The sequence below is a fragment of the Ictalurus furcatus genome, chromosome 6 (assembly GCF_023375685.1).
Source record: "Ictalurus furcatus strain D&B chromosome 6, Billie_1.0, whole genome shotgun sequence".
Taxonomy (NCBI): Eukaryota; Metazoa; Chordata; class Actinopteri; order Siluriformes; family Ictaluridae; genus Ictalurus; species Ictalurus furcatus.
In genome coordinates, this window is record NC_071260.1 from 18,290,391 (window position 1) to 18,316,829 (window position 26,439).

General features: G+C 39.8%; 1 protein-coding gene across 1 annotated transcript in view; it reads left to right on the top strand.

The window, feature by feature from the left end:
• The window catches only part of epha3 (eph receptor A3), an 87,724-nt gene that overhangs the window by 51,781 nt on the left and 9,504 nt on the right, over positions 1-26,439 (top strand). The window contains exons 6-15 of the mRNA XM_053626856.1: positions 4,797-4,921; positions 10,781-10,943; positions 12,020-12,122; positions 12,638-12,702; positions 12,880-13,005; positions 14,741-14,926; positions 18,837-18,898; positions 20,999-21,208; positions 23,323-23,472; positions 24,185-24,378. Of these exons, the coding sequence (XP_053482831.1) occupies positions 4,797-4,921; positions 10,781-10,943; positions 12,020-12,122; positions 12,638-12,702; positions 12,880-13,005; positions 14,741-14,926; positions 18,837-18,898; positions 20,999-21,208; positions 23,323-23,472; positions 24,185-24,378 (1,384 nt within the window). The remainder of the gene's footprint in view (positions 1-4,796; positions 4,922-10,780; positions 10,944-12,019; positions 12,123-12,637; positions 12,703-12,879; positions 13,006-14,740; positions 14,927-18,836; positions 18,899-20,998; positions 21,209-23,322; positions 23,473-24,184; positions 24,379-26,439) is intronic.

Genomic DNA, 26,439 nt, shown 5'->3' on the forward strand with positions numbered 1-26,439 from the left:
CCGTTTTAATGGCATCCCACAGGTGATAGGCTGCCATTAAGCTGTGTTAGGTGCATTTAGATCAAGTGTGTCCTAGCTTATAATAAAAACACTTTTGTATAAGTTAAAATAACCTTGGAAGAATGTTTCGTCCCAGAATGTATTCATGAAGGGGATCGATAAAGACAATTCAATTTCCTGGCAGTGATGTGCAACAAAGCTCACAATTCCATTTGGAGAGAAGAAAACATGCATTTAATATCTCAGCAAGCTTGTTTTTGATCCTCCCATTCCTGAAACTTCTTGTGCTATCAGAGCAGTCTGTGCACATATCTGTCTGCAGGTGCTGGCATCCAGTCAGGCAGCATGAAGGTCATGATTCCTCAGGTTACTATAAAGCTGGAACTCAGGGCCATCTGCCTTCCATTCCACTAGGGTTTCCTCTGTAAAGATGAGCAGTTGTGCTCTTGAGCCATATGAGGTCTTGGCTTCTGTCTCTTCTGTCAGTTCTGCTCTAGCTTTAAAGTGATAGGTGCAGAAACTGGTAGATGATTTAGTGCAAGCTTTAGAACTGAGGTTACAGACACTAGAGTTTGGAGCCATAAAACAGTAGGTTGAGGGCTACTGTAGATCAAAGGCTAAGGATTGATAGTTTTGCACCCTTTTACCACAGGGAGTTTAAACCTCTAAACCTTGTAAGAGCACTACAGTCATGGAGAGGAGACTGTAGATATACTTGATATAATACAAAATTTAGTCTTTCCCTTATCGGCTTCTGGTCCATAGATAGAATGATGTTTTTCATAATAATGAGGAAATACTTGTGGCAATTGTAAAATGACAAAAACCCTGAGTACTATTATTATTATTGTCCTGATTTTCTCAAAGTTTTTGAACAAACATATATGATTAGGTACTCATTTGGCCTTGTGATTCTGATGATATTTTCTTGTCAAAGCTGAGTGCATTCTGGTCAGATGCTGTTGTGGTTTCAGCTTTCCTCATGTTGTCACAGCTGTGATCTATTAACAGAGTGATTGCCAGACACTGATGCTTTGAGAAAAGTTTTAGGCCTTCAACAAGTCAGGCAGTAAATAAACCTCTGGCCCTTAAATTATTTGATGGAAAATCAAACTTAGGACACTAAGTGTGACCTAAATTGACTTAGATTCCAAAATAGTGTTAGGGGACACAGTCAGTTTATTCTAGATGTGGATATGTGGAGATTACAAGTTGCAGAGAGCCATGAGGCATTATCTATACTATTATAGATACAATACTTTTAATACTGTGTTTGTGTTTCTACCATAAGTCTAGTTTCACTATGTCTCTCACATTACAAAGCTTTTACAAAAAGATTTTTTTTTTTCCCATTCTATTGCGACTGCCGTTGCTCTCAAGCACATATAAACTGCTTAGCTGAAGTGTTCTCTCACTTTTGGCTTCACTCATCTCAATGTAAACAGTGGATATAAATGCGTATTTAATTTTATCTTTGGGATCTTTTGGAGAGTTCAAAACATGCAAGATCACAACCCCTTTCACTGCAGCTCTACTCCCTCGACCTTGGACAAACACTGCAGCTACATTTATTGTCTTATAAAATGCAAATGAAAGCAAGAGAGAGAGACGTGTGAATGGCCAGTCCAGTGCTCCCACTCTGCAGCTGCACTCCCTGTCAGAGAGCACATTTACGAGGTCTTACAAGGATGTCAGCGCAGACCTTTCCATGTAAACACAGCAAGCATGTGCGGCATAGCCCCAGGGAGACAACACATGCCCTCTGTGTTAGGACAGTGATCTTCTCTTGGCCTACAAAAACTTTAAAATGTTTGTGTTCTGCCATTTTGACAGGGTGTCGTCAGACAAACCACGGCCTCCTGCTCATTCCTGCCAGCACAGGATGTAGAATTTCAACAAACCTGATGACAATAGGAGAACTGGAGCTGAATGTGACATCCTTTTACCATTATTTAATATTGTTGGACTGCGTTTTATGGGAAGATGACTTTAGCTGGAGCTGTATTAGAAAGGCAGAGGATGAAGAGTTCTGTCTGTAGAGTGTTGCAAGATTCTTTCCTCAAATCTACAGGGTCTATTGAGGAGCAGAGAGAATGGAAGACTTCAGTAGAGAAGTCCCAACTATGTCCATATTGAGAGTGTTTACCATTGGACAATTCAAAAGCCATGTGGAGGACATTTGGTGATGTAGTGATCTGCTGATTGTCAATGCCATGCCTACATTTCACAAAGATTATTTACAAATGTTAATTTCTGAAACAATTTTGTAACAAAGTGGTGGAGAAAACCACACCTATAAATTGCACTGGCCTGTGCATTGGGTTTTAATCCAATTCTGGTTGTTGGCGAGGTGATTCATCTCTGTGTTTTTGTAACTGCATCTTCAGTATACTGCATACATGGGCTACATTGTAGGCGAGTATTTCCCTCTATAAATTGGTTTGAAGAATATGTGGTGTTTTGTACTCTGGAGTGCCAAACAGAAAGCTCAGAAAGACATACAATAGTCCATACACCATAAATCTGCCTACCATAAACTCCATAAACTGCAGTCACTATAAAACCTCACTAATACCTTATCAGAATTGTGTGTAGGCGTGCAAGGAACAGACTGGGTCCATCTGGATTTGTTAACAGTAAAAAAAAAGGGTCCAAATGGGGGAAAATCAAAACTGTGTAATCACAGTCAAGAAAAACCTTGAACATTTCAAAGAACAACATGTTTTTTCCTGTGGTCTAATAAAATTAAAACATGGGCCAGTCAGATGCCTTCATGGCTTCATTGCTGCCTTGCAATTAGAGAGCTGTAAAACTGAAAAGTATATAAGTGAGCCAGTCAGTAGAAGGGAGGGACAGAACTTTGACTTGAATTATGATCACATATTGGGGCCATGTGAAGTACTAAAGCAGAGAAACATATAAGAGATTGATATTAGCCTTTAAAAGAATGAGAGAGCTGAAAATGCTTGCTAGACCTTGCTACAGGAGCCTCATTTATTGTGACAAACCCAGACTAACTGTCACATAATGAGGTTTAGGATGGAAGCAAGTGCAGGTATGGCAGTTTAATAAAATAACAAGTCCAAGGGATCAGCAGAAATCAATAAATAAATACAGGCAGAGGTCAGGTGATCAGGCAAACGGTCCAAACAAGGCAACGCAAAAAGACGAGGTCGAAAACAAGAACAAAGTCAAAACCAGAATAAACAAACAAGTTATCAAGGCTTGGTAACAGCAGAGACTAAATGTAACTGAGCATATACTTTGCAATGGCTGTGTGTGTGTGAGGCCCTGTTTACACTAGTGTGTTATTGATCCTCGTCCACACTGGAGTTTCAGAAACGATCTCCGTCCACACTGGACGACCGAATACGTATGTCACATGACCATCCATGCACACTGGGCATGCGCATACAGTTGTAAACAAGAAGTTGGTTGCTAGTCACCGGCAGGCACAACAATGAGCATGATTGCGAGGAAAAGCAAGGATGTCTTTTTTACACATTGGGTTTATTACTTTCTAGTCATTCTATTTTCATTGTCATGTTTGTTCTTTATAAATATGGATAATCGAGGCTAGTGTGTACTTAATCAAACTCGATACAAATTAAAATAATTCACTTTATTTGTAACATTAGTACACTGGTGCATTGCAGTGAAAACATAAACGATACATCAAGGTAAAAACAGATGCATAGGTCACACAAGCAGTCATAGACTCATTATGAAATAAAACAATAAGGAATATTGTTTCTTTTTAATGTAGGCTGTTTTTTGCTGCTCTTAATGTGGGCTGTTCAAATGGCTTATGGGTCAAGAAACCTTGTCACCACGCGTCTCACTTGTTTCCCCTCGGTTTTATTGTCCATTGTCCGCTCTCTTTTGGTCTAACCCAAAACTGGCGGTCCATGTAGGGCTTACGCCGCTTGAAATGAGATTTGTTGCCGATTGCTCTAATCATAGCTTGCCTCTTGCGCATGTATGCAGCTGCAGTATTCTAAAATACAGAATTTAACTGCACAATGGCCTCTAACAACAAAGCCAGCAAAGCTTGCAGTTCAGTCTCCATGTTGTTATGTATATGATCAAGGTAGCGTAATGGTCATATGGTAGGGGCTTGACCAATAAGGGAAGGATACGCAATGATCCAGAAGACCCAATCAGGGAGTGAATGTGGGCAGAGCCACGCCTTTGTTTTCAAAAGTCTTCGTTTTGGTCTGTTTACACTGAAACAAGAGCCTGGAGTTTTCAAACCAAAACCGGGTCTTTAGCGTTTCCAAAAGTCTCCTCAAAAACGCCGGAGTAGTTTAGACAACAGGTGTAACTGTAGCAAAAGTTATGCATTTTAAAATGAAAATACACTAGTTTAAACAGGGCCTGATAATCTCTTAATTAGTGTGGTGCCATTGATATTGTTTCTGGGAACAGGTGTGTCTGATTAGTTCTCAAGAGAAGGTGATGTGACAGTGTGTAGCTTTGGGAGTTGTAGTCGTTGGCCATGTTTGTAGTTCGTGGTGCATTCTGGGAAATGGAGTCACTGGTTTGTCGTGACATGATACTAACTATGCAAATTATTAACAAATGCATCACTGTGTCTTTTCCAACTCTGACCCCTACTGAAGAAAACTCAATTAGGTCACCCAAGAATCAAGAATCAATTCACAGCAGTCTTGGATAGTTGAAGCAAAATTGCTGAACTTACTGTGAACTGTGCATGTAATGAAGTCAGAAGCAGAGGAAGAAGCTAATCCTCATCCTCAATCTCCATCTCCCTTTATTTTTTTCTCTCCCTGCAGCTCCATCCCAGGTCACAATCATCAGGAAAGACAGAACATCCCGAAACAGTATCTCACTATCCTGGCTGGAGCCAGAAAGGCCCAATGGTATTATCTTGGACTACGAGGTCAAGTACTATGAGAAGGTGGGGGCAGTTTAATCGCTATTCACTCTGGACATTCAACACTAATAGCATTTAACCTGGGTCTAAATCTTTCTCTATGGCCTTTTTTATGGAGATTAAAGAGGGTATTTTGTTCGTTCAACTTCTGAAAGACATATGTACAGAGGCTTAATTTATTAACATGATATACATTCCTGACTGGTGAGTGGGGTGTTTTGATTCAAATTATTCATTCATCTTCATTAAAATCCTGGGTCTCAATATAAAGAAAAACAATACAGGACAAGTGTCAAATATTATTAAATTTGACTCTCATAAATTCTTTGCACCAGGAGAAGCAGTGATATAAACTTAAGACAACATAAACTTGTGTGTTAAGCCCATGTGTGCTAGACACCCAAGTTCTCTCATCTTAAAAAATAAAACAAAACTGTCATGCTCTCCTGTCATAAGTCAGTTTAGTCAGGCTCTATCCAGGTTTGCTGCAGCTGCTGTGTGATTAATGAAGCGTACAGGGATTTGGCCCTGATTGATTTAATATGCGGAATACCAGGGTGAGCTTTGTTGCCCCACATCATTGTTGCTGCTGAGAGCTTTCTAAGGGTCAGTGTTCTGTGGAGCTCTTTCATGCTGTCAGACACTGTGATATCTTCGACTCCTGCATGAAGTGGGTAATGTGTCCCTCAGGCCAAGCAGATTGCAGGAAGTGGGGCTCCAGCTTTGGCACTTAATTGGACCCTGACATTGTGTGTCTCTCCCAAACTGGCAGGGAATCCGAGGGTGTGAAAAAAGGCCTAGTTTCCAATGGCAATTAGCCAGAATTTTCCCACAGAAAACAACATTTCATAGTCTACTGAGTAAATGGCTTGATTCTATGACCACATAGAAACATTCACATGCATGTAAAATATGCATTAAACACAGACACACAGGCTTCCAAAAATAGATGAATGGGCAAAAACTCTTTGCTTTTGCTATCAAGCTCATGAATGAAGTTAAACACATCTTTATCAAAACCTTACAAACTATTCACTAATACTTGGTTTTGAACAACACTGTCTGTGAGTAGTTAACTTAAATAGTTATACTCTAATTTAATACAGAATCATGTTTTACAGTCGGTAAATTATATATCCCTATTCCATAAAGACAAGATTAGCCTAGTAATAATGCATCATCATTGTTATTAAAGTTATTAATGAACAGTAATAAAGCTGCTTTTTTGCTGTTTCATTTCTGCAAAAATACCAGGCCTTTTTTGTATTAGTTCTGTCGAACTGGCCGGCTACAAAAATGTTTAAGATATACTAATAACACAGTTCGATCCACTGGCAAAAAGGAGAGCTGGCGAGGTGTGACTGACTCCTCTGCTTTCTATAGAGGACCTTTGTTAAATGCCTTTCAGCGTGATCAGCCAAACTCCAAATCTCAGCTTATGAAATGCTGCGGGTTGGCCATAATCTCCTTATTTGTAACCAAAGCCATCTCATCTGGGCCTGGTTTCACTGGCACATGTACACTCAGAGGCCCCTGAAATCCATGTCTTGTTTGACCCTGGGTGGCATAGTATCTTCCTTTTACAATCAAATCTATTGTATCTCCTCACTGATTCTGTTAATTACACATGCTACTGAGGCATCGTTTCAAAAAGCGGGGTTTAGGTTGCCCAAATCCTACACAACTGGGTCTGCCATGTGGAAAAGCAAAGGAATACCCCTGGTAGGACTTACAGTGCCCTTGATCCAGGCTGGCAGAGGATAACAGAGTGCCCCTCACCCTTTTAAGAAATACACAAACACACCCACTGAGAGAGAAAAGGGGCCTCCAAATCTGTTCACAGGGCTCCCTGACTCATAGTAACCACAGTAACACCAAGAGGCCATGGCATTAAGCCCACAAAAGAGCCCTGAATTCATTAAGTGAGTTTTCCGAGAAGAAATGGCATCTATGGGTCTGTTTCAAAACAACAGAATGTTTACACTTTATAATGGTGTATACCGTAAACCATAAATAAACAGTGGTAAATGTCTCCCTAAACAGGATTAAAGATGCCTGCTTATTGAAATAATGCAGCTCCTGAAAAAAACAGCCACGCAATGTTTCTCTAAAAAAAATTTTAAAAATAAAAAAGGACGCTTCTGCTTAATGCCTATATGGTAAAGCAGTAGGCAGTGATACTTCAAACTATGCTACTGCCATGATTTACTAAATTTTTGCATGTCTTGAAACGTGTAAATTTCATTACACCTGGAAATGTGCAAGCTAACTTACTAGCAGGGTCTACAAAGATTTTCACTTGCCTTAATGAATATGTATTTCAGCGCATTTTCCATCTGCAAAATATATGGTGGTGTCTATGCAAATAGATTAATTACAACTCGCTGTGCACTCTTCTAAGCCTGAAAGTCACAATTGGAACAGTAATTGTGTGCATGAATTAGTACTTCCAAAGGGCAGGTATTAAATTTTGTGTAAGCCCTTTTTAAAAATTTTAGGAAAAATTAATTACTTTTTTTATTTCTTTATAATTTTTCATAAAATTATGTCTATGTATCTTAAAATGAAAAGAAAGTTTCTTGAAATAAAGACATTTCACCACAGCAAAGTTTTTACAAGCTCACTTTCAGTTTAAATATCAACAGCATTTAAATGGGAAAAGATTGTCTTGACATTTTCTCCATGAACAGAATACATACTCTGTCTACTCTTTTTTATTTATTTATTTCAGATTCATTTTGTTGTTAAAGTCTCTTACTTACCTTTTAATCAGCATTCTACCCGATGTGTAATTATGCATATGAGTGACATGTTTCAATTCTCTTGGAGTCATTTTAACATCTGAACTTTCATTGCTAATGAGAATAATTAATACAAGCAAAATCCTCATTTAAATATTTTCCTCCCCTTATTTTGCACATGATGTCATTTATCTGTTTATAAATGCTCCACAACACACCCACTGACTGCAAACAGAATAAATCAGATTGCACATGCAAATTAGCACTCTTTATTTGTCTTCTTATTAAATCAATGACTAGGTGTATGTAACATAAAATGTCATGTCTAGTACCAAATATCTCACCATTCAGACTATTTCAGTAAAAAAAAAAATATATATATATATATATATATATATATATAGAACACAGCATACAGTATCTCATGTGACAACACTGAAGAAATGACACTTTGCTACAATGTAAAGTAGTGAGTGTACAGCTTGTGTAACAGTGTAAATTTGCTGTCCCCTGAAAATAACTCGGCACACCCATTAATGTCTAAACCGCTGGCAACAAAAGTGAGTACACCCCTAAATGAAAATGTCCAAATTGGGCCCAATTAGCCATTTTCCCTCCCCAGTGTCATGTGACTTGTTAGTGTTACAAGGTCTCAGGTGTGAATGGGGAGCAGGTGTGTTAAATTTGGTGTCATCGCTCTCACACTCCCTCATACTGGTCACTGGAAGTTCAACATGGCACCTCATGGCAAAGAACTCTCTGAGGATCTGAAAAAAACAATTGTTGCTCTACATAAAGATGGCCTAAGCTATAAGAAGATTCCCAAGACCCTGACAGTGAGTTGCTGCCTGGTGACCAAGACCATACAGCGGTTTAACAGGACAGGTTCCACTCAGAACAGGCCTCGCCATGGTCGACCAAAGAAGTTGAGTGCACGTGCTCAGCATCATATCCAGAGGTTGTCTTTGGGAAATAGACGTATGAGTGCTGCCAGCATTGCTGTAGAGGTTGAAGGGGTGGGGGGTCAGCCTGTCAGTGCTCAGACCATACGCCGCACACTGCATCAAAGACGAGTGTGTCTTGCCTACAGTCAAGCATGGTGGTGGGAGTGTCATGGTCTGGGACTACATGAGTGCTGCCGGCACTGGGGAGCTACAGTTCATTGAGGGAACCATGAATGCCAACATTTACTGTGACATACTGAAGCAGAGCATGATCAGTATACAGTATTCCAGCATGATAACGACCCTGAACACACCTCTAAGACGACCACTGCCTTGCTAAAGAAGCTGAGGGTGAAGGTGATGGACTGGCCAAGCATGTCTCCAGACTTAAACCCTGTGGGACATCCTCAAACGGAAGGTGGAGGATTACAAGGTCTCTAACATCCACCAGCTCCATGATGTCGTCATGGAGGAGTGGAAGAGGACTCCAGAGGCAACCTGTGAAGCTCTGGTGAACTCCATGCCCAAGAGGGTTAAGGCAGTGCTGGAAAATAATGGTGGCCACACAAAATATTGACACGTTGGGCCCAATTTGTACATTTTCACTTAGGGGTGTACTCACTTTTGTTGCCAGCGGTTTAGACATTAATGGCTGTGCGTTGAGTTATTTTGAGGGGACAGCAAATTTACACTGTTATACAAGCTGTACACTCACTACTGTACATTGTAGCAAAGTGTCATTTCTTCAGTGTTGTCACATTAAAAGATATAATCAAATATTTACAAAAATGTGACGGGTGTACTCACTTTTGTGAGATACTGTATATGGCTTTTTAATCCTCTTAATCAAAGCAAGGAAACTAGTGGGAACACACATTTGTGGTTATTTATTTATCATTTTAATCTATGAGAGTAAAAAAAATGAAAGGATGTTTTCTTTAATTTGGATTGTTTGTAAAGTTTGTAGAGAAGGAATGCTTTTTGAAATAAATTGAATATTTACACAGTTTCTCTTTCAATTGAAGCTGAGGCAGTTTCCGAGATTGGAGTATTTAGATTGTCAGAGCAGAACATGACAAGGATATTAAATTCCACCAATAGCCAACACATTGAGAAGTAACAAATGCAAGCCACAGTGTGTGGAAGTAGTCAATGCACCACTGAGACATATGGTAAGAATACTTCCAGCATAAAACGTTTGGGCACACCTGTATATAATTTTCAGGGAATCACATAGTGTCATGAGCAGTGAACAGTGACAACCTGTGAAAAGATTTACGACTTGAACGAACGCACATACAATAAGATGCAGGGTATTGGTTTCATCTTCCCACTGAATTTAAAGCGCTTGCCAAATCATAAAACCCGATGCACTCCATATGAAGTTTCAGAGTGCTTTCTTACCATGATTTGTATATAAAGTCTGCTGATAGCTTTGCTCTTTGTTGGTGCTGAAGTCGAATCAAAGGTCAGATATTTAGTTTAATCTGAAGACATTGCTGAGTCGTATGCCCATATTCTTTAGTATGTGAGGTCTCAGTCCAAGTCCATGTACTTAAACAACAACAAAAACACTGTGTGAACAAGTGAACTTCTTCTAAAGGATCAGAGATGATACAACATGCTAAAGACCTTTTAGGTGACTACATGATATGCCACTTAAAGACTGATGGGTGAAGAGAAAAACCATGATATTTTCACTGAGCCTGCCATTAACGGTAATCCGTTTTCTGCTGAAACCTACAGTAAATGCATTAAAGCACCACACCCTGTTCATTCCACTGATCTCACTTTACCCTACCAGAGGTACATCTGGAAACAGTGGGTTCAAAGGATAGATGTCCCATAATTCCATTGTATGTTTTTTAGAGCAGTAGAGAGGATCATTGCACTGTTGAGGTCTTTAGGAAAGCCATAAAGATAAAGGTAGCCATTTATCAAGTCAGGTTGGTACTGTATACAGCAGTCTGGAACTTATCTAATTATGAATACACCTTTTTTGGACCTGGGAAATGACCCAGTAATACTATTACTAAACTCTGCCAACTACAAAAAAAGCCTTCAGACATGACAGTCTGCTCTGACAAGGGCTAAACTACTTCAGTTTGCTTAGATGAGCTGTCTATCTCAGAATCTAGGTTATGATAACATGTCTCTCTTTTATTTTCTTTTTCATTTGTCTCCCTTGTTTCCTGAAGCAAGAACAAGAGACCAGCTATACCATCCTGAGATGCAAGGGCACAAATGTGACTCTGAATGGACTGAAACCTGATACCAGATACCTGCTGCAGATTAGAGCTCGTACCGCTGCAGGTTATGGCAGCAGCAGCCGCAAGTTTGAGTTTGAGACCAGCCCTGACTGTAAGCACAAACTGGTTCCCCACCTCAATATTATTACAATAAGTAAGCATTACCTGCTCCAATTACATACTCATAGAGGATTAAACAGAATCATGTCCCATCAGTCAAACTAAATCAAGGTTTAATGTTAGGGTATTTTATATAATTTAGGATAATTTTCGGATTAGACACACTTGGACTCCCCATGGAGTCTTTTGTCATTTTGTTTTTGCTACTACATTGCTAAAAATCCCTCTTCAAATGTTACATTTGTAACTACTTGTTTTAATTGTACTGTAACTGTAAGTTGATTTTTATGTTAGCGTATAAATGTGTAGTGTGTAAGCTATTTATTTACAAGACACCAGTCTTTCTGATGGCAAAAATATTCTGTCATTGTGATGTCAGTAAATCTTCTGCATTTAGCACGCCATGTGTATTTGATACACTGTATATCCTGTTATCAGAGCAGAACCTCTCCTTTCTCTGTACTCGTCTTACTAATGAAACATTTATAGGAAATCAATGGATGGTCATGGAATGGAATGATATAGTACAGGCAAGAGGCACTATCCTATCTCCAGGTTACTGAACTGGTCATGGCTCTATCGAACTCCGCATGCATAGCAAATGTAAAATGATGGCATAGCTCCCCTGAGATGATAGCTCCCATTATTCATTTGTTAATCTGAGCAAAAAGCATTCTACATTTGGGATTTGGAGAATCAGTCACCAGAGCTTTCCTGTGCATTAGTTCACAGTCTAGCGGCTTGAAAGGATTCATGGCTTATTTAAAGAAATTATTGCATCTGCAGAGTAAATTTGATGTGGTAATTTGTAAAATGAGAGTCAGTTTTAAGAAATAGATTATATGATGTATGATGGTGACAAATCTGTTTAAAGTCATATAATACTCTGTGCTATAGAGTAAAGAAAGTTATTGTTCTCATCAAGTTTTTGTATAAATCTCACTTTGACCTGTGCAGGATCACATAAATCTTAACAGTATTTTCTTTCCTTCTTCTCTTGTTTAGTATACTCTGATCCAGTCCGTTGATCTTTCTGTGTCTCTTTATTTCTCTGTTTGTCTCTCCCAGCTTTCTCAATCTCCAGTGAGAACAGTCAGGTTGTGCTAATTGCCATTGCTTCTGCTGTCGCCATCATCCTCCTAACCGTGGTGCTTTACATTGTGATTAGCAGGTTGGCCTGTCACTCATACTCAACACCTTTACAGAGGCTTAAGTGTGGCCATCTTGAACCTGTCATTTCTCTCATACATGTCTCTTACTCAAATCTCCCCTCTTCAGCACCTCCCACCCACTATATCTGCTAGATGAAGACGTAGATATAAGAAGACCATGCCCCTGCATGTCAACCAGCTATATATAGTACTGGATGATTTACTTGGCAAAAGCTGTATTATTTTTCCTGCCTCTGCTTTACTTAAAGTAACAGGCACCATGAGAGCTTGAGTGTCAAGTCAGGCAGAGGGGCTGATCTTGGCAGACAGCACTGTCGAAAGACTGTATAAATATCTGATTTATTATAAGACTTTAAAATACTGCTCTGCCTCATACCAAAGTAGACAGGTTCATCCTGGCCATGAATTTTGTCTGTTGAGTCATTAAATGTTCTCTAGCATAGTATAGAGTAGCAGTAGGCTCATCCAAATGTCACTGATGATAACTGTTACCTTTTAACACTCTGATTGACAGGTGCTGTGGCTACAGCAAATCTAAACATCCAGACAAAAAGAGGCTTCACTTTGGTAATGGTCACTGTAAGTATATGTCACTATATGTATTTGTGTATCCCATGTCCAACCTGGTAATGCTAACCTTTTAATTTATTTTGTAAATATCAGTCAATACACTGGCACCCAATGTATATACTCGTTGTAATTATTTAACCAGGATAATTAACTCAATTATGATTTCAACTCTTCTTTTATTTTCAGTGCGACTGCCTGGTATTAGGACCTACGTGGATCCCCACACTTATGAGGATCCAAGTCAGGCGGTGCATGAATTCGCCAAGGAGTTAGATGCTTCTTGCATTGCCATCGACAAAGTTGTGGGTGCAGGTACGCCATGTCCCTCCTTAACCTTCTCCAGCTGTAATGAAGCTACCTGCAACAGGGCAGAATGCATTTTTAAAAGATGTGACAGTTAATGTAAATGAGAATCATTTAGCACCTCAGCTGGAAATATATGCTTTTGATTGTGAGCGGGGAGATGGGGAGAGTGTTCCTCCCAGTGCTCATCCTCATCGCCTCACTGCCTTTAATAGAGTGCGTGCTGATGGAGCTGAGGAGTGTGTAAGCGGCGCATACCTCCAGCTGGGATATTGTTTTTCACCCCCTGTAGCTCATTCTCTACCAGGCACTTTGCATACCTGATGTCTTAAAGAGTAGAACATACATCAAAATAATGCCTCATAATTTATAGCTGCACAAGCCAATGCAAGAGAACCCAGCAAATAATGAGACTATATGATATACATTTTACTCTAAAGCCATTACATCAAGATCAACAGTTATGCCTTAGAGTTTCATACCTTCTCCCAACTTAGTATTTTTAATGCTATATAGTATTAGGTAAAAAAAAGATTATTACTAAGATACTAAGATAATTACATGCTTGCTGGTGAGGATGGAGAATAATACTGCTTTATTTACCTGCAATGTTAATTAGTCTGAATGCTGTAAATAATTGTGTAACTTGTGCCAAGTCTATCATGGGCACAATATGAGCCTCAACCTATGGGACAGAAGTTATATAAAATATACACATGTGCTTCTCTTCAACACATAATAATGAGAATTGGTAAAACAATGGTTGCGTCTGAAATCGCGTACTATCCTATTACACAGTAGGTGAAAAGCAGCACGCCAGAGGGGTAGTATGTCTGAATTCTCAGTAGGCGAGAAATTCCCGGCTGGCATACTGCTTCCGGCTAGATTTTGCAGTATGCAACTGATGGACATTGTTCAACAATACCTGGATAAATTGTTAACTTGTTGAAGGTTTAAACAAGAAAACAGTTGTCACAGTGTTTGTGATCTTCATCATGCCTTAGCCGGCAAAGCTAATGGCAACAAATTTACCTCAGCCTGTTAACAATGCCTACATTAAATTACTAATTCTGTTAACGTTCCTGATGTGCATTTTGCAGTTAGTGTGCTTGCTTTAATCTGGTGGTCCCTTTAAGATTTTTGTGTTTATGCTGACATCGAAGGTCACATGACAATCCTAACATGGCGGATGTAGTATGTCCAGGATTGTATTCATACTACACACACATATTGATTAGTATGTACTGTTTCAGTGGCCGTGCAGTAGGTACTGAACCGAATGCAGCACGTATTGTCACAGTACGCGATTTCGGATGTAGCCACAGTCTTTGTTATACATATGTATTTACATTTTAATTATTTCTTAGTAAGTGCAAAAACATTAAGAACATACGTCTAATGGAGGCAGTCAGCTTGTAACAGTTTGTATTGTAATTTGTGCTGTTCATAAGAACTGCAGTGTACTTATGTTACATATGTAGCCTGTTACATATGGCATGTGACATAATGCTTCAGGACACTTAATAAAAAGGGTGAACTAAATTTCTTATCTGTTGTCCATTGTTCATGAACAATATGACACAAATGTCTGATTATGGGTACTAATAGCACGTACAAAAATATCCAGGCCTCCATGCTGACAGCACAAAATGCTGTATATGAATTATGCTTTACTAATTATGGCTATTTTACAAACTAAAAAATAATTAAGAAAATAACCTCTACCCAAATTATATGTGTGCAGGTGAATTTGGGGAGGTGTGTAGTGGTCGTCTGAAATTGCCTTCTAAGAAGGAGATCTGTGTGGCCATCAAGACCCTAAAAGCAGGATATACAGAGACACAGAGGAGAGACTTCCTGAGTGAGGCTAGCATCATGGGACAATTTGATCACCCTAACATTATCAGACTGGAAGGAGTGGTCACTCGCAGTGAGTTACATCTCAACACATTTCACTGTTTGGTTTAACTACTAGATACAGTGTATTGACTTTATCTTATTTTCACTCTCATGCTAAAGAGTGGCCTGAGTCTGAAACTTTCATTAAGCCTAAAAGCAAAGTTTATAATGACTCGCTGTATCAGAATGAGGTGTTTATTCTGTTTTAGTGGTTAATGCTTGTAAAATGCACATGTGCAGTTTGTTCTCTGTGTGTTCGTGTTGGTTTTCTCTACATGGTTTCCAGTTTACTCCCACCTCCCAAAAACATGCCAGAAGGTGGATTAGCTATAATAAATTACCCCTTGGTGTGAATAACTGAAATGTAAGTGTGCATGATGCCCTGCAATGGACTGACATCCCATCAAGGGTGTATTCCTACCTCAAATCAAGTGTTCCCAGGATAGGCTCTGCCTCCCCCACAACGGTGATCAGGATGAAGTGGTTATTGAAGATGGTTTTTTTCTTTTCATTTTGGTTTTGAGCTGTAGGTTAGTTGCAGGCCCCTATTAGAATGATTTTATTGGTATGAAACATTAACTATTTTGATTTATAGATTAATAATTGTTTTGATGCTGGCAATTTCCCTGTTTTATTGAACTATTTCTTGTAATCTTTGCAAATAAATAAATAAATCTCACTCAATCTTCATTATATTTCATGATCAAAGCCTTTGTCTCTAATCTTAAAAGGTCCCGTAACATGAATATTTTAATGTAGTAGGCCATTTCATCTAAATCTGAGCAAAATATATAAACTGCTTTGAAATCTGGTTTTCAGTTAAACTTCATGTTAACTGTGACTCTCTTATGCTTGGTAATTTCAAGTGAAGTAATAGCGGAATCCAACATTTTGCATTGATTTAGACCTTATTAAACACTGTCATTGTACTGCAGGACAGAGAGAGAGAGACAGAGAGAGAGGTATACATACAGTGCATGTAGGTGAAAGCAGCTGTGGTAGACAAGGCTGAAATGTGTCTTTAATAACCTGTGATGTGACATGATTTATTATGACTCAGCCTGGTTAATTCTTAATAACCCAGAGATTTTCATATCTCATTTAACCTTTGCTTTTGGCCTGCTATTTGACAAAATACAATTGGAATTTCCCAGGGACAGAATGACTGCAATACTTATCACAAGCTGGTATTATGATCACAAGTCTATTTCCAGGAAAGTTTTATTATTATTATTATTATTATTATTATTATTACTATTATTATTATTATTATTGCTATTATTATAAGCCACCATAAGGGCTGGTGACTGATGTGAAAAAAGAGCACTTCATGATAGGTCAGTGAAATGTAAGCGTGTGTTTAATAGTATCCCAGACTGTTTGGAGTAAGAATGGCCCATGTGTTTGGATAAAGAGGCAGGCCATTGTGATATGTAACAGGTTGGACTGTTCATCTACACTACAGAGTAAGCTATGTAATATAAACAGCTCCTACCAAGACAGAAAGTGTCATATGACTAAAACAGCTTTCATTAACTGGGCTGTGTTTGTCTGCATTTCCTAGCACAGCAAGTTTAGTGCTGTGCTGTTTCCTTGAGCTCAGGTCTACTTTAGCCAGATGTGTGGTATTCCTGCTTTTCCATGTACATGTTTGGAAGAGAAAGTAAGAGCAAACATAAGGCAAAAATGGACAAACATAGTGGCAACAGAACTGTTCATCCAGCTGTTTCTGATTTGTCCTTTTTTTTGTACATGAACCTTTTATAGGGCCTGGAATAAGATGAAATTGATTGAAGCAGTAATTTATGACCAGCAAGGAGAACAAATAAAGCTGTCAGACAGTGACAGCTGACCTTGTGGGCCCTTTAGACCGAGGTTTCAGACAGAGGCTCTTTTTATCCTTCAGGAAGCGTTCTTGAACTCAAGGCCACAGACTGACCTCACTGTGTCAGGAGTGTCATGTGAAGAAGTGCACCCAAGCAGTGCGAGCATTGCTATTGTCCTGGGAGCTTATGTGGTATCTCAAACGTGTTTAAAGTCCTAGGGCTGGCATTCACTCTCTTTGCTCTTCACACCTGTAAAAAATGCAGCTGTTTTTTGTTTTTGTTTTTTTATAATACTCGTATGCTGCCATACTGAAAGCAGCATATTTCATCTTAACTGAATGGTGTCATTCTAGAAATAACTTTGCAATGTTACTACACATGTACAGTATGTCTATAGCATATACAGTATCTCACAAAAGTGAGTACACCCCCCACATTTTTGTAAATATTTGATTATATTTTTTCATGTGACAACACTGAAGAAATGACACTTTGCTACAATGTAAAGTAGTGAGTGTACAGCTTGTATAACAGTGTAAATTTGCTGTCCCCTCAAAATAACTCAACACACAGCCATTAATGTCTAAACCGCTGGCAACAAAAGTGAATACACCCCTAAATGAAAATGTCCAAATTGGGCCCAATTATCCATTTTCCCTCCCCGGTGTCATGTGACTTGTTAGTGTTACAATGTCTCAGGTGTGAATGGGGAGCATGTGTGTTAAATTTGGTGTCATCGCTCTCACACTCCCTCATACTGGTCACTGGAAGTTCAACATGGCACCTCATGGCAAAGAACTCTCTGAGGATCTGAAAAAAGAATTGTTGCTCTACATAAAGATGGCATAGGCTATAAGAAGATTGCCAAGACCCTGACACTGAGCTGCAGCACGGTGGTCAAGACCATACAGCGGATTAACAGGACAGGTTCCACTCAGAACAGGCCTCGCCATGGTCGACCAAAGAAGTTGAGTGCACGCGCTCAGTGTCATATCCAGAGGTTGTCTTTGGGAAATAGACGTATGAGTGCTGCCAGCATTGCTGCAGAGGATGAAGGGGTGGGGGGTCAGCCTGTCAGTGCTCAGACCATACACCGCACACTGCATCAAATTGGTCTGCATGGCTGTCGTCCCAGAAGGAAGCCTCTTCTAAAGATGATGCACAAGAAAGCCCGCAAACAGTTTGCTGAAGACAAGCAGACTAAGGGCATGGATTACTGGAACCATGTCCACTGGTCTGATGAGACCAAGATAAACTTATTTGGTTCAGATGGTGTCAAGTGTGTGTGGCAGCAACCAGGTGAGGAGTACAAAGACAAGTGTGTCTTGCCTACAGTCAAGCATGGTGGTGGGAGTGTCATGGTCTGGGGCTGCATGAGTGCTGCTGGCACTGGGGAGCAACAGTTCATTGAGGGAACCATGAATGCTAACATGTACTGTGACATACTGAAGCAGAGCATGATCAGTATGCAGTATTCCAGCATGATAACGACCCCAAACACACCTCCAAGACGACCACTGCCTTGCTAAAGAAGCTGAGGGTGAAGGTGATGGACTGGCCAAGCATGTCTCCAGACCTAAACCCTATTGAGCATCTGTGGGGCATCCTCAAACGGAAGGTGGAGGAGCACAAGGTCTCTAACATCCACCAGCTCCGTAATGTCGTCATGGAGGAGTGGAAGAGGACTCCAGTGGCAACCTGTGAAGCTCTGGTGAACTACATGCCCAAGAGGGTTAAGGCAGTGCTGGAAAATTATGGTGGCCACACAAAATATTGACACTTTGGGCCCAATTTGGACATTTTCACTTAGGGGTGTACTCACTTTTGTTGCCAGCGGTTTAGACATTAATGGCTATGTGTTGAGTTATTTTGAGGGGACAGCAAATTTACACTGTTACACAAGCTGTACACTCACTACTTTTCCTTGTAGCCAAGTGCCATTTCTTCAGTGTTGTCACATTAAAAGATATAATCAAATATTTACAAAAATGTGAGGGGTGTACTCACTTTTGTGAGATACTGTATCATGAAAGAAGTTATAGTTTCAGCTAATTCAAATGTGTGGTTGTTTTGTTCACCCTCTCTCTCTATCACACGCTATCTCTTTTTCTTTAGGTAAGCCAGTAATGATTGTGACGGAGTACATGGAGAATGGCTCCTTGGACAGCTTCCTTCGAGTGAGTATGACACACAGAGTGCAAATAATGATCCTCCATTATGTATGATCAGACAAATGGTGCAAAAGTTTCATCTTAAACTGATTTAAGTATCTGACTTTCATCCCCATCCCCATCCTCAATCTCTCTCTCTCTCTCTCTCTCTCTCTCTCTCTCTCTCGCTCTCTCTCTCTCGCTGTCTCTCTCTCTCTCTCTCTCGCTCTCTCTCTTTCGCTGTCTCTGTTCTACTATTAATGTTTTTCTCACATCACCCTGCAAAGCATCTGCTTATCACAGCAAGCGCTAAATTCTCTCCATTACTAAGAACATTTTGCTTTCCACGGATGGACACAAATTGCACTCCAAAAACTACAGTCTCTATTTGCTGGTTAGAGAGCTGATATTGGGACAGCAAGGTTTTTTTTTGTGCAGTGATTACTATGCAAAAGGATCAGCCATTGTATTTTATAGCTAAAGGGGAATTGTCTTAAATAGAGCCTGATGTTCCAAAAACTTTTATGTGTCAGTGGTTTACTTTAACTCATCTGCACAATGCCCTAATTGTTTCAGAAAGAATAAACTAGGCATCTATTTGGGGGGGGGGGGGGCACCCACAGATAACGAGCATAGATTTGCAAATATGGAGACTATAACAATGGCCTTGTGCCTGCCCTATCAACCTGGCCAAGTAAACAGACTGGGCATGATCTGTCCTTCCAATGACTTCCCCTTACAGCTACGTAAGCACAGCGAAAATAAACACGCAAACAGTTTGTAACGTATGTGTGCCATGCAGAAGGATGGCTCTTCTGAAAAAAGTGCTGATAAAAGCACTAATGAGCTCATTAAATGGCTCAGATTAACCTTTGGCCACCACAATCTGGCCTTGGCAATGTTACATCTGACAATAATTTACCTGCATTTTTGTCATTTTTCAAGTAGCTACCATCACGGAGGCCATGTTGATATTAGTATAACAGACAGACATGCTGGTATTAGGAAACAAAGTGATCTAATGGCAAGTAGATGTTCATGGAGCATTTTTCCATCTTGGTCATATTGTGCTACATTGTACATAGTAGAGGAAAAAAACTTATGCCTATTTACACCTTATTTCACTGAGCACAGCAATATTTTGGCAAAAAAAAAAAGCCCACAAAAAACCCCATCTGCATCTGGATAAGGCAGCTGAGAGTACTTTACAATTCTGGTTAAATACAGACTCAATGACTGAAATTAGCATAGCATTAAAACAGTGCATGCAGAGACAGCCTGGTTTTAGCAGGAGCGATTTGAACTGTATTCCATATGTGCCTGCACAGCATCCCAGGAAAGGCAGACCGTTGCAGTAATTTCCTGTGCATTTCAGCATGGCCTGTACACTATCAAAAAATACTGATGTCTTCCCCAAGAGCCTTTCCTCACCCATGCTTATATGACTATTATTAAGCCATCCTTTGAACTTCTCTGAACTCCAGTCAGTTCCAGGTGGTCCAGGGTTTGTTTTCTTTCAGACTTAGTTTGTATGCAGCACGTAAACATAGTTCCCTGCTTCTTTTTTTTATTGAAGGAGGTGGATAAATATAGAAAGTGAAAAATAGAGAGAAAGAAAGAAACACATAAGAGAAAAGGATTCATGAAAGGACACATGGAAAAAGACCAGCTCACACACTGGCCATCTGTTGATAGTGCTTGTTTTTAGTAAAGAAGCCTCTTTCTCTAGAGCTTGCTGACAAATCAATGCTATCTTGCTCATCCGGTGTGTCTCTCCTCTCATCCTGAAGAGCTTCCTCCCTGGTGTTTATCTCTGAGCACTGAGCATACCTCTCAGCATAAACCCTTTTCACACATGCCAATGTAAACAGTGGCAGGCTGCCAGTGAGCTTCTGAAAAACAGATATGAAGTCTCTCTTGTAATTTTGTGCTTTTTTTTTGTATTTTCAAATTATAATGACTTGCAATGAATGAAACTCATCATTGCAATAACCTAATGTTCATAAAAGTTTTGACACATGAATACATCGACTTCCAGTATTTCTCCCAGATTATTATTCTTATATCGTACAGTGATATGAAACACATCTCATCCTCTATTTTACTCTCTCTCTCTCTCTGTATTAGAAACATGATGCTCAGTTCACAGTGATTCAGCTGGTAGGAATGCTGCGTGGTATTGCGTCAGGTATGAAATACCTCTCAGACATGGGCTACGTGCACAGAGACCTCGCTGCCCGCAACATCTTGGTCAACAGTAACCTGGTGTGTAAGGTGTCTGACTTTGGCTTGTCCAGAGTGCTTGAGGATGATCCAGAGGCAGCCTACACAACAAGAGTGAGTGCTAGTTTACCCATACTCTAATTAAAAAACACAAGCTAAAGTGATATTGATCTTACTGATTGATTCTTGAAATTGCAAATGTTACAGCAAGCTGCCAGTTGCTTCAAAGAGCAGTTGAGATTTGTTTTGTAATAAAAAAACATGGCTAAATTCATCTCAGATGCTGAGACTGAAATGCCTTCACTCAATACCTTCCCTCAGCCAATCTCTCAGTAAATAACTGCAAATTAATGACTATTTATGTCCATCTGACATACATGTAAGAATCCTTTCAGCAGCAGAGCAGACAGCCACAGTCTAAATAAATTATGAAACTGATAAGACTAATGTAACTCCACAACATCAGTGCCTAATTTAGAGCATAGGTTTACTTCACACTCAAGCATGTGTTTAGTAAAGGGAGTATATTGCATATACACTTGAAGAAGAATTTTTTAAAAAAATCCTTTATTGTCAATGTACCAGCATCCACTTAAAAAATTTATCGCTTGGTTCCCAAGTGGTCCAACAAAAAAGTGTTTGCCCTATTGTATGGATATCACAAGTTAGAATCCTAAAGATTCTACAGCCATCCATAACCAGGAGTCCAAGAGAATAAAACTGGTGTGCTCTCTGGGTATGAGAGATGGCATACTCTCTCTCCCCAGTCAATTAGTGCAAAACTAGCCAACTGTGCATGTCTGTGAGCTGCTGGTCTTAAGCTAGCACTTTACTTTTATTGACATATTTTAATCTACTATAATAATAGCCAAATTTTAATAAAATAGAGTAGAGGGAGTAGAGTAGTTTTTTTTTATTCACACAACAAAAATATCAGCAATAACAGAGTTGCAAATGAAAATATTTTAAAATCACAAAGTATACTGTACACAGAAATGCTGTGTGGCAACATATTTATCATAAACAGATCAAGCACCAGTTATTGTGATAGACATGGATTCAAGCTAACTGTAGCTATCAGAAGTTCCATCATGATGAACATACCATAATTCAATAGTACTCAATCACAAATCCACAGACTCACTAAAACTAACACTATACTGTATATACTACCACATATAACAAAAATTTGTTGGAAGCTGTAATAAACAGAAATAAACTGTAAATTGACCTAGCCAGCACCTAGCTGAACCCCGTATTTCCTGCATAAAATTGTCAGAGCTTTCACCTGTGATTAATGATTCCCTGTCATTCGTACATCCAAATACTACACAATGAGTCAGCATTTTTATAGAAAACCGTAATTGATGCTAAATACAGCCCGACCCAATGAGCTAATCCTGTATAGTTGCCCTATCCAAGATGGAGATGTCTCTGGTTTAGCCCAGTCTACATTTTCATATTGAATCTGGCCATTTTCACCTTCGGCCTCGACTAAATTCAGAGGACAGGAGAGAGTAGACATATGAGATTTTGCACTCATTAGTGGTAATCCCCAGTGCTAAAAGAGCTGGGGTTTTGTGAGTGTGCACAGTGGGGAGACCTGCATGCAAGTGAATTTATTTTTTGAGGACCAGGTGTTTGGATAAAGCTGGGCAGGAGTTGTGTTACTTGGCTGTGTAGCTGGTTGGCTTTGGCTCCACCACCATTCTCTTTCTTTCCGCCCCTGCTGCAGCGATGAGGGCTGATCTCAGAGTAACTCCAGCCTGGGAGCTCAGGCAGAGCTGGGTAAATACAGTGCAGCCCCTCAGGGAGGCAACTTTGCAGATGAAAGTAGCTCAGACAGCACTAAAGCCCAGACCAAGATCAGTACAGATCAGAGTGCTGCATTTTAACCTCACTCACACTGATGATTTACAGCCAGGTCCTGTTCAACAGCAAACAAATGCTAATACTAGTGCAGCAGATATTACATCAGCACTGTAATTTTATTCATTACATGCATAACAGTTTGATATTTCCTCCTCCCTTTGTGTAAGCCATCTTACATGTGGTCTGCTTAAAATATGTGACTACATTTTAGAAAACACAGAAGTCACTGTATGGCTACGATGTTAACCTCAAACTGAGTGCATTAATGAAAACATGCTCCTTATGCAGGTTCCTGATTTGAAACAGATTGGCATTTAAAACAATTACATGGTTAATGAGACCTTGTCATTCTTCAGGGTGGCAAGATCCCAATCAGGTGGACAGCACCAGAAGCTATCGCTTATCGCAAGTTCACTTCAGCCAGTGATGTGTGGAGCTATGGGATTGTACTGTGGGAAGTCCTGTCCTATGGAGAGAGGCCTTACTGGGAGATGTCCAATCAAGATGTGAGTAAAGCAACGTCGCTATGGCAGGATAATGAACTTCCTGCTGTGAGAGGAAGTAAAGCATGGAGGGAACAGGTGGCAAAACATAACTTGATACTGATCACCTGAATGCTTTCATGCATGCTGAGACAGCACGCTCAGCCCCACACAGAGACATTACTGAAAAAGTGCCAGAGCTTTCTGATGAGATTAGTGATCTGGAAAATCAGTTATGAAATCAGGTATTATGTTGAATGCAACTGTTGTCTGTATCACTGTCTATAGTGCAGCATAGGAACACAGGCCATAGGTTCATTGTTGATAAGTAACTTCAGCTTGCAATATGAACATTAGATTTTATTTTATCTAATGAGGAAATCTATGAACATTCCTAAACACTTCTGGACCCAAGAATCAAATTATGTCATGTTCTATGGAGATAGGCTCTTTTCTAGTAGGGCTTTAGCTAAATAGTATTCTTAGACCCTGAACTACCTGTATTAGCACGATAATATGTTTTGATGGAGACTATGAGTTGGTTTGGATAAGTGTGTCTTCCAAATACTATAAATGTAAGATATCAAAATGGATTTGTTGACATTGTTGACTCCACTGTAACTATCTACTGACCAAGTGAGACTAAAAAAGTCTGGAAATTGATCATTTAGTTTAACATCAGAATATGTGGCCTTTCAGTATAACAATGATTTTGTTCATCTTTTCCATGCTTCAGGTGATCAAAGCAGTGGATGAGGGCTACCGCCTTCCCCCACCTATGGACTGCCCTGCACCCTTATACCAGCTAATGCTGGATTGCTGGCAAAAAGACCGAAACAACCGACCCAAGTTTGAGCAGATTGTCAGCATTCTGGACAAGCTTATACGTAACCCAGGCAGTCTGAAGATCACAGCCAGCACCGCCTCCAGGTAGTTGATGTTTCATCCACCCACAATATCCAGAAGCTCAGCATTGAACATGTGCTTATTGCAAACTGCCACCCACTCATGTTCTGCTCCATGTCACATTCTGTTCATCAACACATAGCTTTCTCATGAAACTTAATGAAAGGAAACAGCTTCTTCCTCCTTCATACTCTCACGTCACTCAGATTTCCTTTTCCACCCCACCACCTGGCCACTGGTCATTGTGCTCTGCTGTCTAAATGAGCAACCAATATTTGTTGGAAATTATTTGTGCTTTTTTTGTGTGTGTGTTTTTAATTAATGGAGCCAGTTTGCAGTTACTGTCTTGAGACAGACACGGTGTGCAATAAATAGTATTTGGCTTCCTCCTTGTCCTGGTCACTAGGGTATGCAGGATGCTGCCTGCCTTGGTTCTTTGTTTATAAATATTGTGTCAAATGTATTCTTACAAAATGATGGTCACAAAGATAACTGTTCACCTTTATACTTTCTGTCATTCTAAAAATGGTCTTGACTAGCCTTTTCTTTTCTGTGTTAAAATAGCACAGGAGGTAGCTTACCTGAGTAATATCCTGGTACATTTGCTCATTCAGTGCCAATCTATTAAATGTAGCAGGGAGCTATTTAATTATTAAGATGCCCAAGCACATAACTGTGACTAATGATGTCTTAAGGAAGTGCAAATATGTGCCAGGGAGTTCACTTGTAATTTTACTAATTGGTTTTTAACATGGAGAGCCAGGGAGCACTAGGCCCAGGTGATTTATTGCTCAGAGGTGCTGAAAAAGTCATTCTACAGTCTCAGCTGCGCCCGCTCCCATGCACCTCGTTTATCTACAAGCCCTGTGTGCTAATAGATCAGCAATTCAGCCAGCTTTAACACCCAGCCTCAGGCACTAAGACCTGACCCTCAGTCAGAAGGATGAGTAAAATCCACAGAGCATGATACACAGGAAGTGAAATGGAGGCACTCTTCCAGCTCAGAGATGGCTCAGGCACCCTGCTCCCCTTCGCAGCAAGAGGTGCATTCCTGTCCGTGATGAAGCTGCCCAGATGTCTCTCCTGCAATGGAGAAGGGCAAGTTCTTCCTCCTCCCTTTTCTCCCCTGAGAGCATTAAAAACAAGATACTACGCAGCCACAGTTATTTAGAGGTCACTACACCAGTAGGGAAAGAGAGAAAAAAGAAGAAAAAAAGATAGGAACAGACAGAGAGGCAATTGTTTACCCCTAGTTTTGTCCCTCATGTCTGATGCACTCATGCCAAGCGAAGGCTCAGAGTCGAAGAGCCAGCAGGTTTTGGACACAGGAGTTTTAGGCTATCACTTCCATTTCCAACAACAAAGCTGTTTCTTTTCATGTTTGGCCTTCCCTCTGTGCTGTATGTGTTTTGTTGAGAATTCTGTGTGGTGTCTGAAAATAAACCATCAGATCAAAACAGAAAAGAGAAAAAAAAAAGTTGAGGTCATTCATAGTTTACTAGTATAGTCAATGGGTTAAGTGCAGAGCTTTGAGTGATACATTCACATCAATAGTCTCTCTGTATCATTGGGAAGCTTGTTCTTTGCCAGTTTTGACCTGAGCTCAGAGAACATCTGTTTACCACTGCAGTCCTTTGATGATTAGTGTACAGGTCAAACGTGTTGTTGTGTTTAGAAAATCTGAGATCTAAGATTATGTTTCAAACATTTTATTCTAAAACATAATTTTAACCATGGAGACCATGAAGTGCAACATTAAATACAATTAAGTTATGCATTTTTTTCCACAGTCATTCACTTAATATTTGGTGCTTTGGCTTTCTCTGTTTTGTGTGTCTGAATAACTGTGGAAGATTTCTGATTTCACCTATGATGTTCATAATCTGGGAAGATTTCACCTCCACCGTTGTCTAGTTGTCACAGCTGTTATTGCAGGCTTTTCCGTTGTCTGCCATTGAGCAAATGTGGCTGGAGGGTGGACTCCCTGATATTATAATTAGTTTATTCACATTACTATTAATAGTCATCTCCAGGGGAATCATAATCTCATTTCCTACATTTATTCTCCTGCTTTTGATCAGGTTT